General features: G+C 52.7%; 3 protein-coding genes across 7 annotated transcripts in view; 1 reads left to right on the top strand and 2 right to left on the bottom strand.

Annotated features, from left to right (window-relative positions):
• The window catches only part of RYR1 (ryanodine receptor 1), a 93345-nt gene extending 92727 nt beyond the window's left edge, over positions 1 to 618 (bottom strand). For all 3 annotated transcript variants that reach the window (XM_072608347.1, XM_072608345.1, XM_072608348.1), the window contains exon 1: positions 390 to 618. In XM_072608347.1, coding sequence (XP_072464448.1) covers positions 390 to 437 — 48 coding nt within the window. In that variant the 5' untranslated portion in view covers positions 438 to 618. The remainder of the gene's footprint in view (positions 1 to 389) is intronic.
• A 598-nt stretch (positions 619 to 1216) lies between these two features.
• RASGRP4 (RAS guanyl releasing protein 4) lies at positions 1217 to 12627 on the top strand. 2 transcript variants are annotated; one of them, XM_072608367.1, is made up of 17 exons: positions 1492 to 2053; positions 5292 to 5473; positions 6092 to 6197; positions 6308 to 6370; positions 6734 to 6865; positions 7001 to 7151; positions 7981 to 8154; positions 8884 to 9000; positions 9374 to 9649; positions 10103 to 10183; positions 10362 to 10466; positions 10561 to 10679; positions 10901 to 11045; positions 11791 to 11827; positions 11916 to 12029; positions 12174 to 12319; positions 12404 to 12627. In XM_072608367.1, the coding sequence occupies exons 1-16, from the start codon at positions 2031 to 2033 to the stop codon at positions 12305 to 12307; spliced, it is 1959 nt and encodes a 652-aa protein (XP_072464468.1). In that variant the 5' UTR covers positions 1492 to 2030; the 3' UTR covers positions 12308 to 12319; positions 12404 to 12627. The 2 variants fall into 2 exon arrangements, with proteins under 2 accessions (XP_072464466.1, XP_072464468.1); XM_072608365.1 differs by lacking the exons at positions 1492 to 2053; positions 6092 to 6197; positions 6308 to 6370 and adding an exon at positions 1217 to 1469.
• On the bottom strand, positions 12600 to 15272 carry FAM98C (family with sequence similarity 98 member C). Of its 2 annotated transcripts, none has more exons than XM_072608369.1 (7): positions 15096 to 15272; positions 14810 to 14997; positions 14560 to 14694; positions 14039 to 14223; positions 13518 to 13595; positions 13259 to 13375; positions 12600 to 12925 (listed from the first exon to the last, which is right to left on the bottom strand). In XM_072608369.1, the coding sequence occupies exons 1-7, from the start codon at positions 15173 to 15175 to the stop codon at positions 12839 to 12841; spliced, it is 870 nt and encodes a 289-aa protein (XP_072464470.1). In that variant the 5' UTR covers positions 15176 to 15272; the 3' UTR covers positions 12600 to 12838. The 2 variants fall into 2 exon arrangements, with proteins under 2 accessions (XP_072464470.1, XP_072464469.1); XM_072608368.1 differs by having other exon boundaries at positions 12600 to 13013; positions 15096 to 15268.
• Positions 15273 to 15328: the final 56 nt, after the last annotated feature.

The raw sequence follows: 15328 nt of genomic DNA, 5'->3' as shown, positions 1-15328 counted from the left end.
GGTCTAAAGCAGTCACCACGTTACCACCTGCATTCCAGGGTGGAGGGGACCCTCCTTTCCTCGCATTACCACCACCACCCCGCCCCAAATCCAGGCGGGCCAACGGGATTTTCCTCCAAGTCCTACTCCCAGACAATGAGACAGGGACCCAGACACATTCAGACACCAAGAGAGACAGAGACAACCATCCAGAAAAAGGCAGGGACAGTCAGAGACGGAGAATGAACCTGAGGGATAGGCCAGAGACGCAAGGAAACAGATCTTGAGAAAAACAAGGTGTTCATAACCAGAGACCCAAAGAGATCCTTAGTGGCAGAGTAAAAGAAGAGATAGAGAAAAGACCCCAAAAAGTTTAGAGACCCAGAAACCCCAGAGGCAGAGATACTCACAGTTCGGAGAAACTGGACGTCATCCTCGCCCTCCCCTCCATCCCCCATGATCCCAGGGAGCTGAGGCTAGGACTGGGGCCTGGGAATCTGGGGAAGCTGGGCCTGGGGCGCTGATGGTGGGGACTGAGGGGCTGGACACTTGGAGAGGGTGGCTGGGAAGGCGAGGACAGAGATGGCACTGGGAAAAGAGCTCCGAAGGGGGCAATGGGGGTGTGTGGCTCTTAGAGCCCGCCCTCTGGTTCCTATAGGTTCTGAGTTTTGGAGGGGAGGAGATATTGTATTGGCCCCGCCCCTCACCCATAGCCCCACCCCTCCTCTTTCCAGTCTTGCACCGGATCTCTGCTGAGGCTGGGAGATGAGATGGTTCTAGACAGCTGGGTTCTAGACAGCTACCCCATTCCCCAAACACCTCAGTTCCCCATACCTGAGGTCTCTTGAAGGAAGAAATTCCTTAAATATAATCTAGTCTCTCTCCTCCCCACCCTTTCCCAGTGCTAGTCCCCAGTCCCTTAGAGGTACACATGTATATTTCCATAAATCTGCGTGTCACTCACACACACACACACACACACACACACACACACACACACACACACACACACACACACACACACACACACACACACACACCCTCATCTGCATATAATTTACGTGGCACTGAGCCCGTGCCCCACCCACTAGAGACGGGGCACATGACCTGGGCTGAACCACTGAGTGCACAGGTGTGTATTCTTAGGGAAATATGCTCACTAGGTATTATGGGTAATAGACTGGGGCGGTGGGGAGGTGTAGGAAACCTCAGTACGTCACCTTGCCTGACTTCCCTCCCCACTTCCCCCATCAGAAGACTCAGGAAACCAGCAGTTTCCTTCCTCACTCAGCACATCTGCACCATTTCTCCAGCTGTGTCATGGGAGAGGAAAGAGGGGAGCCCCTAGGATCTCCAAGCACTTACAGTCGTCATGTTTTACCAACTATCCCTTTCACTCTTTCCTCTCTGGGGCAAGGAGTCTCCAACTTCCCTTGAGGTCCAGGCCCGCTTTGGCTGCTCCACTCCCCTCTAGCCTCATAGGGAACCAGGTACAGCCGCACAGATCCTCGAGGGGGAGGGAAACATCTGCTTTCTCCTCGGGCACAGCTAGATTCACTATAGAGAGAGCTGGAAGAACATCTGTAAGAAGCAGGTGTAAAGTTGATATCTTGGCCAGAATGAGAAAGTGTTAGGGGGAAAGGGACAGCTGATAAAAAGAGAATCTGAGACAGAGATGATGGGGGTTGACAGTGGAAAAAAAGAGGCAGAGATTGTGAGAGAGATAACATACATATCAAGAGAAACAGAGAGGGCCAGAAATACCCAGTGAGACGGAGACAGAGACCCAGGCGGAGCTAGAGGGCCAGTGTAGGAACCTCAGAGGATCCCCCTCCCCCAGGCTACCCAGGGCTGGTCTCTCCCTGTGTCTCTTCCTCTCTTTCTGACAAGCAGTGGGGGGAAGGGGGTCAGTTCCTCTTTCACTGGGAGGAAAAAAGTCCAGGCTCCAGTAGCTGTGAGGGGGCCCTGAGGGGGAGGGGCCCAGAGACATCCAACCCGGCCTGGTCTACCTAGGAGTCTAGACCTCCTCCCCTCCCTCCCCAGGGGGCAACATGAACCGGAAAGAAAGCAAGAGGTGAGGGGATCCCCTGGCCCCTGCCCCTCCTTCCTTACTGACTCCCTTCCTCCTGTTCTCCAGGCCCCTCCCATTCTCTTTATATCTGTCTCTTATTGGGGGTGGGGGGATTATGGGGAGGACGGATGGGAGGGAAGTAATCTAGCCAAGGATAAGTAGAGAACAGGTCTCCTAGAAGTTTAGGGTCTTGTATCCTTAAGGGAAGGATGAGGAGAGAGGAAAAAGAGAGGTTTAAATTCCTAGTTCTGACCTTTTCTCTTCTAAGGACCTTTCTAGCGCTACACTTCTATGTTCCAAGGAAATCTAGCTCTGCTATTGTCTCCCAATTTTGACATTCTCTATTCTAAGGCCAGCCATGGCATTCTCCATTTTAAGGTTTTTCCAACTCCGGAGGTGGGAGGGGAGTCAATCCAAAGTGGAGTGGGAGGGAAGAGACAAAAGGCTCGAGTCCCCTCAAGACTCCTATTCCTCTAGGCTTCAGGACGGGGTGCACTGTGATCTCAGGCAGTGTTCTCCTTTACTGGGCTTCAGTTTCCTCCTCCATAAAAAGAAAGGGAATGACTGAAATGATCACTAAGGTACCAGCTAATGCACCAAATGATGAATGTCAAGCAACCTATGTATTCTTGTGTTTGAGCGTCTCTCCACATGTAACAATGTAACTCTATGTGTAACTATGTTTCCATGTGGAACTTTTTGTCTCTATCTCTATAATGGTGTATAACATTATAACTCTGTGCCTCTAGTGTAACTGTATCTGTCTATATAACATTGAAACTGTCTCTGTATAGAACTTTGTATCTCTGTCTTTGCAACTTTGTAATGCTATCTCCATGTGTCACTTTGTCTCTCTCCCTCTGCCTATTTATATGCATAAACATGTATCTCTGTGTGTTTGTACCTTTCTGCAACATCTGAAGAATCTGTGGGTGCCTCCATGTATACCGATGTGTAGCCCTGTGTCACTCTGTATCTCTTGTAACACTTATTTATAACCTTTCTCTGAGTGTAACATTGTGGCTGTGATACCACCTATCTCTGATTCTGTATTACTCTGTGTGTGTGTGTATGTGTGTGTGTGTGTGTGTATACATGCTTAGCTCACACTGTATGCTTGTAATGTAAAGATCCCTAGACTTAGTAAAAAAAAAAAAATGGGGGAAGAACCCAGATTTCAAGCCTCTTATTTTTTTCTTGAGCTCATCAGGTCATCTCTTGAGGCCTCAGTTTCCTTATCTGTAAAATTTGAAATTGTACACCTAGAAGGAGGCTTAAACCTCATTTGGTCCATCCACCTCATTTTACAGGTGAGGAAACTGAGGTCCCAAGAAGTTAAGAGGTTAGCTCAGTGTTACACAGGAGGCAGAAGTAATGAATCTGGGGTTGAAACATAGATCTTCCTTCTTCAAATCTACAGCTCTTTCCACTCTGTCATACTAGCTGGTTTCATTGCAGAGGTGGAGGCCTGAGGATGTGCATTACTTTATGGCCAGGCATAGTTGTTTTATGATTTCATTTGGCAGAACTGCTTTTTTTCTCTTCTTTCTTGTCTTTGCTACAAGGGAAGGTTCTGGAAGGAGGGGAATGAAAGAGATAAAGAAACAAAAGATTTCTCTCTATTTCTCCATCTGTCTCTCTATCTCTGTGTCTCTCTATCTGTCTCTAATGAGGAGGTTAGATTTGGTGAGCCATAAGGCAGCTTTGATTAAAATCCTACTTCTACCAGCTATGTGAACTTAAAAAAGTCATATAACTTCTCTGGACCTCAGTTTCCTTTTCTGTAACAAGAGGATGATATTTGTGCTTTCCACCTTCCAGAATGATTGCAGAGGGAGCAGTTTAAAATGACCCTGATGTCATCTTAGAAATGAGTTATTATTATCACTCTGTGTCATTGATATCCATCTGTCTATGTTGGTATGTTTGTCTCTGCCTGCTTCCCTCTCACCCTACCCCCATGCCCAAGGATGCCCCCAAAATAGTCTCACCACTCCTGGAAAACCACTATGTCTCAAGGTGTAGGGCAAGAGAAGAGTATAGTATACCTGAGTCCCTAAGGCTCCCCCCAGGGCTGGATACTCCAGGTTGCCTTTGAGATCTCAGGAAGTGACACACAACACTCGGGTTGGCTGGGTCCCCCGCCCCCTAATTTTACCAGACCTCTGCTCTCCTCTGAGGGAGATGGGCCAGGACCAGGGACAGGGAAAGACCTGCCTGGCAGCAGGTAAGAAAAGGGCAGGAAGGAGGGAAAGGGGTGGAAGTGGATTTCAGAGCAAGGAAATGAATTTTGCACTTCCCATTCTGCTGGAGGAAGTGGAGGAGCCAGGCAGAGGAAGGGGAAGGAGCTGAAGTTCTGGGCCACTCCCAGACGCCTTCCCACCCTTTGACTTGGGGTGGGGGGAGGAGAAGCTGTTCTCTGATTGGAGGCCTCAGAGACTTTCCCCAATTTGAATTCATGTGTAAGAGAAAACTTGTCTTTCCTCTTCCTCTGGTTCCATCTTTCCTTTTTTTGCCCCAAGAGACCTGGATTTATGACCAAAGACCTCCCCTCTCTGGGTCTTAGTGTCCTCATCTGTAAAATGACAGATTTGATCTAGACAATTTGTCCCAGCTTTAACATTCTGTGATCACTCTCCATAACTATCTTTTTTCATTATTTTCCTTGTGTTTCTACCCCCCCTTCTACATTTTTTCTCTTGTTTTCTGATCTTTCTTTAGATCTTCTCTGTCTTTCCTTCTTTGTCCTTTTCTCTCTCCTCCTCTGTGCTGGGTCTCATAAGCTCCCCTCATCCTTAGGTCTCCCCCAACCCTGCCAATTCCCCGGAGGTTCCTCTGTTCCATGCTGGAAGGTCTATTTTTAACCTTTCCTTAAAGCTATCTCAGCCCAAGGGACTCAGTCCAGCTCAGAGGAGCCCGGAGTCCCTCATCCCCATTCCTTACAGCTGGCAGTCCAGATGCCTGGAATCCTGCCAAAGGGGAAACTGGAGAATGAAACATCTAGATCTCCAAGTCTCACCCTATCTGAGGACTTTATTCACAATAGTGGGTGGGTGGGTGGGACGGGGATCCTGGGTTGTTTGTGGGGGTGTAGTGCAATCTTGAGAGTCTGCCTGAAGAAAGTGATGCCTGGAGCAACATGGACCTGTGAAATGGAGTCAGGGCTTTGGAGACACCCTGAGCTCAGCCTGGAGTGATGGAGAGAGAAGGGGGTGCTGTAATACTGGGATTCTCCCTGCAGGAAGGGTCATTTGGAATGCTCAGGAACTGTACCCAGCCGGGGAAGGGCCCGCCAGGGCAGAAGGCACATGACTTGCCCCAGCCCCCGGGAGATCAACAAGGTCATGGCCTCCATGACACTGGGACCCTTCAGCAGAGGGTGCAGCCTGGATGAATTACTGGAGAAATGCATCCATTCCTTTGGTGAGTCCCCAGCGCAGTACTGCAAACACCCCCTCCTCATACCCCTCCCTCCCACACTTGTCCTCTAACGGGATGACTAGATAGTATTATAGAGCATGGGTCTGGAGTCAGGAAGACCTTTGTTCAAGTATGATCCCAGACACTTTTTAGTTGTGTGTGATCCTGGGCAAGTCAATTAACCTTTGTGTGCCTCAGGCTCCTCATCTACAAAGTGGGGATAAAAATAGCACCTATTTCCCAGGGTTATTGTCAGGATCAGATGAGATAATAATTGTAAAGTGCTTACCACAGTATCTGGCACATAGCAAACACTATGCAAATATCAGCTTCTATTACTGTTGCTGACCCCTGACCCTTGATTGTAATAATTACTAACTGTACACCTCCTAGTCCTCTGAGGAAAGTGAGAAAGTGTGGGTTGATAGATAGTCCCTTGGATTCAAAGTCAGAAAACTGAGATTCTAGTCTGACTCACCATGTGGCTAAGGGCAAATCCAGGTCCTCTCTGGACATTAGTGCCCCACTTAGACAATGAAGGATGGACTTGGCAATGATCCCAATAAACTACCTTGTGTTCTTTGACTCTCTCCAACCCCATCCTTCTTGCCCCTGACATAGACACAGCCGGTGGACTGTGCCGAGGGGACCACATGCTCAACATGGCCTTGACCATGCACAGCTGGGTGCTGTCCTCAGCTGACCTTGCCCGGCGCCTGCTCAGCATATATCCTCCAGGGAGCAAGAGTGGGAGCAATGTAAAGGGAGGAGTGGGGTGGCCATGACTGAGGTGGGGGGAGGTGGAAGCTGCCACAGGAAGACCCTTAACAGACCTACGTACCAGGAGGCTAAAGGAGACCGTCAAGAGCAGAGAAGGCTGCAGATCTGTAACCTGGTCAAGTGAGGACTCCTTCTTTCCTGTAACCCAGGACTCAGGGCAGACTCTGGCCACGGATATAACCCTAATCACAGATAACTCCCCCAGCATGCCTTAGCACACAGCCTGCCTCATTAGATACAACTCTAACCCATCCCTTAGAGGTAGCCTAAGGGACTAACCAGCTGTCAGAAACACCTTCCCTACCCCAAGATTCTCCAGCTCTAAGCCTCTGGCCCTTACTTTTCTTACCTGTCAAATAAATGTGAACAGACTAAATGAGCCTTTCAGGCAGCAGGAAATCTTGTAACCCACATTGCCAACTCCCCAAAATGCCCTCTGACTCCCTCCCAGAGATCTCCCAGATTTGACCTCCTCTCCCTCAGGTATTGGATGGGTCAATACCCTGAGGCCCTGCACCTGGAACCCCACCTGGAGGAAATCATCAGCAGCTTCTGGGAATTGGTGGAGCAGGAGGGCAATGCAGCCCAGAGATGCCTAGGGACCCCCAGTGGAAGGTGAGGGATTTGTCATTGTCCAGTCTCTCCTGGTACCCCAGCCCCTATCTGCAGAGACTTTTTGCCCTCTTTTTTTCAGTCATCGCTGCCTTATGTCCCTTCTTTATGAATCATCCACCCCTTTTGTCTCCTCAGCCTGAGCCCTCCAGAGGGACCACTTCCCCCACCCAACAGCCCAGGGCTGGGGAAGAAACGCAAAGTATCACTCATCTTTGACCACCTGCAGACAGGGGAGCTGGCAGAACACCTCACGGACCTTGAATTCAGGGCTTTCCGGGCTATCACAGTGAGGTCCTATGGATGAATGAGTGTTGGGAGGAGGGAGAGAGGAAGAAAGGGACCCTTGACCTACTCACATGGACCTTGAGAAAGCCTAATATAGGGCAGAGACAGAGGGGTCCTGGACTCAGCGTTAGAGGCCCTGGATGCTTTCATCCTGAAACAGAGCTTTGTGGTGGGGTGGGAAGTTAACTAGTGGTCAGGGCTGAGAACAAGAAACAAAGGAATCCGGTGGTCAGATCTGAGTCCATTTAGGACTCAGGTTCTTAAGTAGGAACTAGGAGAAGAGGCAGAGGGGAGCAGGTTTAACAAAATTCTAGAAGGTAAGCTTTGTATCCAAACATTTGTTGCGTGAAGGAATGATGTGGATACTTGAGATATAAGACTTCACTGAGAGGGAGGTGGAGACTTAGGGTAGAAGGCAGGAGCTAGACCTGTCAGGGGAGATGATGTGGGAGTCAGGTGCTTTGCCTCCTGGGAATGAAGGGCTGTGAGAGGGTCAGGAATTTGGTCCAGATGTCACAGACAGAGATCTAGATGAAAGGTTGGGTCTGAGACCTAGCTGGGAGGAGAGACAGGAAGTGCCAGTGGTCAGAGCTTGGGGCCCAAAACAGCTCTGGTGACTTGGATTCTTGTACCCTGAGACCTACCTATGGAGGTCCCTGGGGGTTAGGGCTGGGGAGAGGAGGACTAGTTCTGATGCTTGTATCCTGAGACAGGACTATGAAGAGGGGTTGATGGAAGGTGTCCCCCTCCCTACTTCTGAGCCTCTGGGCAACTCTGTGCATGTGACCTAGGCTCAGGATATTCCTGAGCATCTCTCCCCTTCTCCCTAGCCTCAGGACCTGCGTGGCTATGTCCTCCATGGCTCAGTACGAGGCTGTCCAGCCCTGGAGGGCTCTGTAGGACTCACCAACAGCGTGTCCAGATGGGTACAGGTCATGGTCCTGAGTCGGCCCAGTCCATCTCAGAGAGGGCAGGTGCTGGACAAGTTCATCCATGTGGCTCAGGTGAGGCCTCTCTGAACTCCAAAGTAGCAGCATTCTAGGCCCCAGCTCCATCTCCTTGAGGATTTGGGCCAAGTGCCAGGTGTTGGGGCCATCCCTCAGACATGCCTGAATCCAGGTGCTTTGGACTTCCTGCTGCTTCCAGCCCTTCCTCACTCTATGACATGTTCAGAGAATCACAAATTTAAAGCTGGGAGGGATGAACCATCTAGTCCAATCCCCTCATTTTACAAATAAGGAAACTGAGGCCAAGAGAGAGGAAGTCTGGCCCAAAGTCATACAGGTGACTGTCGCACTTGGTCACACAAGTGACCAGAGGCAGAGCTGGACTTATTTGTGGGGTTGTTCAGTCATATCCCAACTCTATGTGATCCCCTGAACATTATCCATGAGGTTTTCTTGGCAAAGATACCGGAGTGGTTTGCCATTTTCTTCTTCAGCTCATTTAACAAATGAGAAAACTGAGGCAAATAGGAGTTAAATGACTTGCCCAGGGTCACACAGCTAGTGTGTGAGGTTGTATTTGAACCCAGATTCACTTCTTTCCAAATCTAGCATACTTCCCACTATACTGGGGGGGGGGGGGGACAGATTCGACTCACCCCCCTCACACCCACACCTATATGACTCCCACCTGCCTGGATCCCCTGTCCTGTCTAAACATGGGGACCTGACCCTTCCCCTGCCCCCAGTCAGTGCCCATCTATGTGACACTTTTCCTTGTTTCCTCAGAGGCTGCGGCAGTTGCAGAATTTTAACACACTCATGGCAGTGACGGGAGGCCTGTGCCACAGCGCCATCTCCCGGCTCAAGGATTCTCATGCACATGTGAGCACTGACAGCACCAAGGTGAGCAAGCCAGATCTGCCCCCACAATTGCCTCTTTCCTCCCCCTGAGAATGAAATGCCTGACCTTGTGAGTCCTTGACCTCTCCCATCTGTGCTGAAAAGAGCCTGGGTGGGAGAGTCCCCTCTCTATCCTTTTTAATTTCCCAATTGCAACTAATTCACTGAGCAACCTCAGCCTAGTCCTTTCCCTTTCCCCTCTTCTGGCTTCAGTTTCCCCCTTAGTAAAAGGAGGTAGGTGGTCTCTGAGGGTCCTTCCTGGCTCCTCAGGACCAGGGGATGGGATTCTTCCAGCTCTAACCTCTTTTTTATTCTTGCCTTGCCATCTTGTCTTGTCCACTTTCCTTCTCTGCTTCTTTCTTCTCCAACACTTCAGACTCTGCTAGAGCTGACAGAGCTCCTGAGCTCCCACAACAACTACGCTCTCTACCGCCGGGTCTGGGCTGGTTGCTCAGGCTTCCGCCTGCCCATCCTGGGCGTCCACCTGAAGGATCTCGTCTCACTGCACCAGGCAATGCCTGACCGCCTGCCGGATGGACAGCTTCACATGGCCAAGCTTAATAGCCTCTACCTTCGGCTGCAAGAGCTCAGGGCTCTCCAGGCCCAGAGTGCACCTGGCAGTGTCAGCGAGGACCTGCTGCATCTGCTCACGGTGCAGGAACGGTGGGGTGGCAGAACTGAGGGCCCCTTCCCCTTCCTTATCTCAGTTTCCTTGCTAATAAAAAGGAGGGAAGGAGGCCAACTCCCTCACCTTCCATGAAATGGTCCTGTCTGTATGATCAGCACCAGCACAAGAAAATAGTATCTTCAAAAAATGAGGGGGAATAATGCTGGAGGTACAGTGCAGTGGGGGAAAAAAACAAAAACAAAAAAACCTGGGCCAAGCAGTTAACACTAGCTCTCCACACCACCTTGGGCAAATTCTTTCCTCTATGTGGATGTCAAGTCTCTTTCAGCATTGAACCTCAAGGAAACATGAGGCGGGGTGGGATGGACAGGAAGCAAGGTGGGCAGAGAAGGGCCTGAGGAAGTAGGGGTGGGGGACCTAAGGGGCTCAGTTGTGGGCAGAAGGGCACAGTCTGATGCCCCACCTTCTCTCCTCCAGCTGTCCCTGGATCTTTTCTATACAGAAGATGAGATTTATGAACTTTCTTATGCCCGGGAGCCCCGATGCCCCAAGACTCTGGTAAGAACCTCACACCACACACACACACACACACACACACACACACACACACACACACACACACACACACACACACGTGTGCGCGCACACACACATTCATCCATCCTAAACCTCTGAACTTTAAACTCTCCAGCTTTGTCTTCCAGACTGATGTCTCCCCCTTTGTCCATCTCCGCAGCCTCCTTCCCCTTTCAAAGCACCTCTTGTAGTAGAGTGGGCTCCTGGAGTTGCCCCCAAGCCTGACAGGACCACCCTGAGCCGGCATGTGGAACAGTTGGTGGAGGTGAGAGGAGGCCCCTGTGTGTGTGGTGGGGGAAAGAAGGAGATGGCAAAGGCAACGTGTTCAGGTTGACAGCCTGGGTCCTTTCTTTCTACAGTCTATTTTCAAGAACTATGACCCAGAAGGCCGGGGCAGCATCTCTCAAGAAGACTTCGAACGTCTGTCCAGCAGTTTTCCCTTTGCCTGCCATGGCCTCCACCCACCCCCTCGACAGGGGTGAGGGGCACAGATCGGGTCCCTGAAAGGGGGTGGGGAGGGAAGGACAACTGTAGTCCTGGGTCCTTGTGAGGGGGTGTGGATTGGGGGCCCTGCATTTAATGGACCTTCACTCCATGTCCTTGAGGGGCACCAGGACATCTAGGTCCAGAGAAAAGAGATAGGAGAGCCAAAACCCTGAGTTGTTTGACTCAGAGCCTTTTTTACTTCCACTTGCCCAGTGATGGTCCTTTCAGCCAGGAGGAGCTGACAGCCTACCTGCTTCGAGCCAGTGCCATCTGCGCCAAGCTGGGTCTGTCATTCCTACACCCTTTCTATGAGGTCACTTTCAAGAAGCCCACATTCTGTGGCAGCTGCAGTGGTTTTGTAAGCACCTCTCCCCTTTGTGCCTTACCTCCTGCCCTCTTTGAGGCTGAAAACACCCAGTCCCTTCCACTTACCACCCTCTGGGGACTAAGCATTCCCCCCTGCCAATCTCCTCCTCCTTGCTTACTAACTTACTTGACAGTCCCTCATTCCAAGCTTGTTTCCTCATATGAAAAATGAGTGGGCTTGATCAAATGCTCTTTAAGAATGCCTCAGGTCTGAGACTTGAGTCACCCTGCCCCAAATCTCCTCTGAGGATCTCAGTGTCCAGGACCTGAGGATCCATTGTCACTGCCCCCTTAACAACTGGGGACCTGGCTTACCACTCTCCCTGCTTAAAACAGCCAAAATAAACTTAAAAAGCCCATGGTTTCTATTGGTGAAAATTTTTAAATGATAGAGGCATAGAAGGCTAGCCTTGGAACCAGAAAGATCAGTTAAAAGCCTGTTTCTAATATGTGCTGAGTGACCTTGGCCATGTCACCAATCTGTCAGTGTTCTAGACAAAGCTCTAACAAGACTCTAATAAGACACTCAGCAGATGTCAACCTGCCTTGGTAGAGGGAGCTCCATAGAGAAATGAAATCACAGGACTGGTTCTTATCCCTTAAAAGTGCATAAGGTGGGGGGTAGGAGGCAGATAATTCCAAGCCAGATAGTGAACAACACAAGACTCAGCCATCTCTGCAGTCCTTACTGGCCCTCTCTCTCCCCTACCCCCCCTCCCTATTTGCTTTCTCCTCAGCTCTGGGGAGTCACCAAGCAGGGATACCGCTGCCGGGGTAAGTGATTGGGGGAGGGGGTGGGGAGGAAGAGGGACACTTTGAGGTCCCCACCCTCGCTGACCAGCTCTACTTCCTATTCCCCCAGACTGTGGGCTCTGCTGTCACCGCCACTGCAAGGACAGAGTGGAGGTTGAGTGCCGGAAGAAGGTGGGAGCCAGCTCTTCTGGGCTCCCTCCACCACAGGAAGTCCCCTCGACTGGTGAGGCTTCCTTTGAGGAGATCCTGGCTCCCAGTGCAAGGACCTCAGGGATGGCAGGAACTGGACCCTTGAACCCTTGAAAGGGAATCAGGACCTGGAAGGCTTTAGGGAGGGATGTCAAGACCCCACTTTTCCCCTTTTCAGGTTCTGAAGAGAGCTCCCCTTACCCTTCACCTCCTGGGTCCCAAAAGAGAACCCACCTCTGTCATGCTTGGACCCAAACCGAGTCTCCCCTGGATGGGTCTACCTCAGACAAGGCCCCTAGTTCTGTGCTATAGGAGACACAGCTGGTAAGGAAGCAGGGGAGATGGGGGTGAGGGGGTTGGGATCTCAATCAATGCTAGCACCCTTGGTCAGAATATCTCTGCCCTCAGGGTCTTCCATGCGTCTGAAGGATCACAGACTGCTAGTGCTGGAGAATTCTAATATGGAGCTAGGTGATGCTGCCTCAAAACTGAGGCCAGTGACTTTGGAGACCCCTACTCCTTAAACCCCAGTGCCCAAATCCCCAGCCTTGCCCTCCCCCTCCCCCATCCTGCTCCAGCTACAGGCAAAAACATGGGATACAGACACTGTAAATTAAATCTATTTTTCCAGAGAGTTTGGCTTTGGTGTGAATGGGAACTAGGGGGAGCTAGATGCAAATGCTGGAGTCCTTCAGTTCCCCCAGAGTGGATGCCAGCATCCTGTTCACCGTCTCTTCTTCTTTCGTCCCCAGCGCTGGTGCCCAGCCTCCCTACGGCTCTGCCAGCTGGGCATAGGGGCCTCCAGCTCATTGGGCCGGCCCCCTCTGTCAGGGACTGGGCCCATCAGCACCTTGTTGATGGGGCAGCAGGTGACCAGACGGGCAGCCCGACCTGAGGCTGGGACCAGTCGGGAGAGGTCAGCCCGGGAAGCTAAGACGTGGGCAAGGGAGATTTCAGACTCTGGGGCCAATCCCTGACGTAGGGGCTTCAAGATGTTTGTCATGGCAGTACCCTGGGTCTGGGGAGAAGATAAGATGGGCTGGGAGAGCAACTCTAGAGGCCCTAAGCTTTGACAGCAAAGTTCCTCACTCTATGGCATTCTGGACCTGTTTCCTCATGTAAAATGCAAGGGAGAGAGCCAGATGAGCTCTAAGATTCCTTCCAATTCTTCCACTCTAAGAATCCAAGATTCTAAGACTGTTCCAGTACAAGCCCTCAGACTGCTGAACAAGTGAACCTCTTTCTGTCTTCACTTCTACCCACCTGGGCCCGCTCTGTCCAATGGAAGGCAGATGCTGTGAGATCCAGCCTGGTCAGCATGAGACGTCGGCGGTAGCAATACTGATCCCGTAGACAGCTGGAGAGGGTACTCAGGGCCTCCTAGGCCAGGGAAGTGGCCAGTCACCCCTTACCTCCCCAAACCTCCATGAGCCCAGATCCACAACGTTCCCTCATTATATTTTTCCTCCCCCTCTCCTAGGAAGGGCATGGGAGAAGGTGAGGAACAGGGAATCTCTCATACCCATCGGGGAGCATCCAAAGGTTGAGTGAGTAGGGGGTCCAGGTGTCCAGGGGGCAGTGAGGGAAGTAAATCTGAGATCTAGAAGGGGAGGGGGGAAAGGGAGGATTATAAGTGGGAAAGGACAAAACTAGGGGAGAAGGATTCTGCCACGCTCTTTCTTTCACATGACATTTCCCCTACGCCTCCTCTAATGCTGGTAACTGAGGAAGACAAGGAAGAAGAAAGCTGGACCTCAGATGCAGATTGCAGAATTTGGAGTTGGCTAGAGAAAGAATCTAGTTTACCACTGCTCAGTCCCACGTGGGGAAATGAGGGTTGGGGGTGGGTAGAGAGGAAATGATCGTTTACAAAGAATGGATGGATGTTAGGGGTGGGCTGCCTAGAAGGGGCGGGGCTGTGAAGAACTGGGCAGGAAAGGAGGTTGGAGAGGCAGAGGTGGGATTAAAGGAGAATTAGTCACTGAAACCGTCTCAAATATGGAAACTTTCAGCAGGTTCCCACGAGATGAGGGATCCCCTCACCTTTGCATGGACATCTCTCAGCAACTGGCTGGCTGGGGTTCCTGGCGCTGGCTGGGGCATCCCCAGGGCCCGGAGAGTCAGGGCCAGCTCCCCTTGAGCTTTCTCCTGGGCCTCAGCACGGGAGGGGCCCGTTGGGCTGCGGAGACTCAGGAGGCGAGCTGCCTGGAGCTCTGAACAGAGGAAACCTGAGAAGGGAACAGAGGGAAGCCTGGCGAGGCGTAGGAATGCCAGGGAAGAGGTGGGAGGGGAAGGGGACCGTCTCCTACTTCCCTCTAGTCCCGTCCTTGAGTTACAGCCCTAACCCCTCAATTCCAAGTCGGTGCTCTCCGATCCACATGCCCTTTCCACCCTCTCCGGAATTCTCAGCCTGCCCGAGCTTAGTGGGTCTAACGTCCCAGCCCCAGCCACCTCCCTCCCCTCTCTACGTCCCAGTCCTTCCCAGCGTCTGAGGCCTCTCCTCGCCTGCCCCGCCTCTGCGTTTGAACCCTCCCCCACTCTCAGAGAAGCCGCCAGTCCCTCACGCAGCAGGCGCAGGGGAGTGCCGGGGGTCCGGAGCCGAGCCGTGGGGCTCCCCGTCGTGAGGGTTCGGTCCGGGCAGTGCAGCTCCCGTAGCAGGTCGCTGAGCTCCAGAAGGAAGCAGTCCTCCATTTCGGGGCCTGCGGGGGAGGGGGCTGCTGAGTGTGGGGAGGGGGCTGGTCATCGGGACACGCCCCCCCGCGTCCAGGGGCGGCCCCCCCTCCCGGCCCGTCCAGCCCCGCGGGCTCCGCTCACCGTCAGCGTCTCCGGCGCTCAGGACCGCCCCTTCCTTCAAGGCCCCCAGCGCGCCGAGCCCCGCAGCCAGACGTGCGCACAGGGCTCGGAAGTGGGCGCATGACACTCCGCGGGCCGCGGCCTCGGCCAGCCTCGCGCCCGCCTCCGCCTCAGCCCAGGGCTCCTTCTCCGGGGAGCCAGCCTCGCACCTGCCCCGGGGAAGAGGCGGCAGTGAGGCGGGGCTGGCTCCGATAGGTGCCCCCCGCCGCCCGTACCCACTCCGAGCGCGCCGCTGCCCAGCCCCTACCCAAGGGCCCGCACGGCCCGCGCCAAGCAGGCCGCCTCCTCCAGGCTCCCTGCCGGCGGCCTCTCTCGCGACGCCGCCATTGCCCGGGCCTCCTGCCGGAGAAGCCACCTTTGAACGGTTGGCCCTGCCCTCGGGCCGCCGGCGGCTGCGGCTTAGAGGCAGCCCAGATAGGGGGCGGGTCCTGGCGGGGCGGGCCTCCTTATTGGTCCGCCCCGCCCCGGCGAGCCGGCCGG

The sequence above is a fragment of the Notamacropus eugenii genome, chromosome 5 (genome assembly GCF_028372415.1).
Source record: "Notamacropus eugenii isolate mMacEug1 chromosome 5, mMacEug1.pri_v2, whole genome shotgun sequence".
Classification (NCBI taxonomy): domain Eukaryota; kingdom Metazoa; phylum Chordata; class Mammalia; order Diprotodontia; family Macropodidae; genus Notamacropus; species Notamacropus eugenii.
The sequence above is the reverse complement of the archived record's forward strand: the minus strand, read 5'-3'. Positions and strand labels throughout refer to the sequence as shown.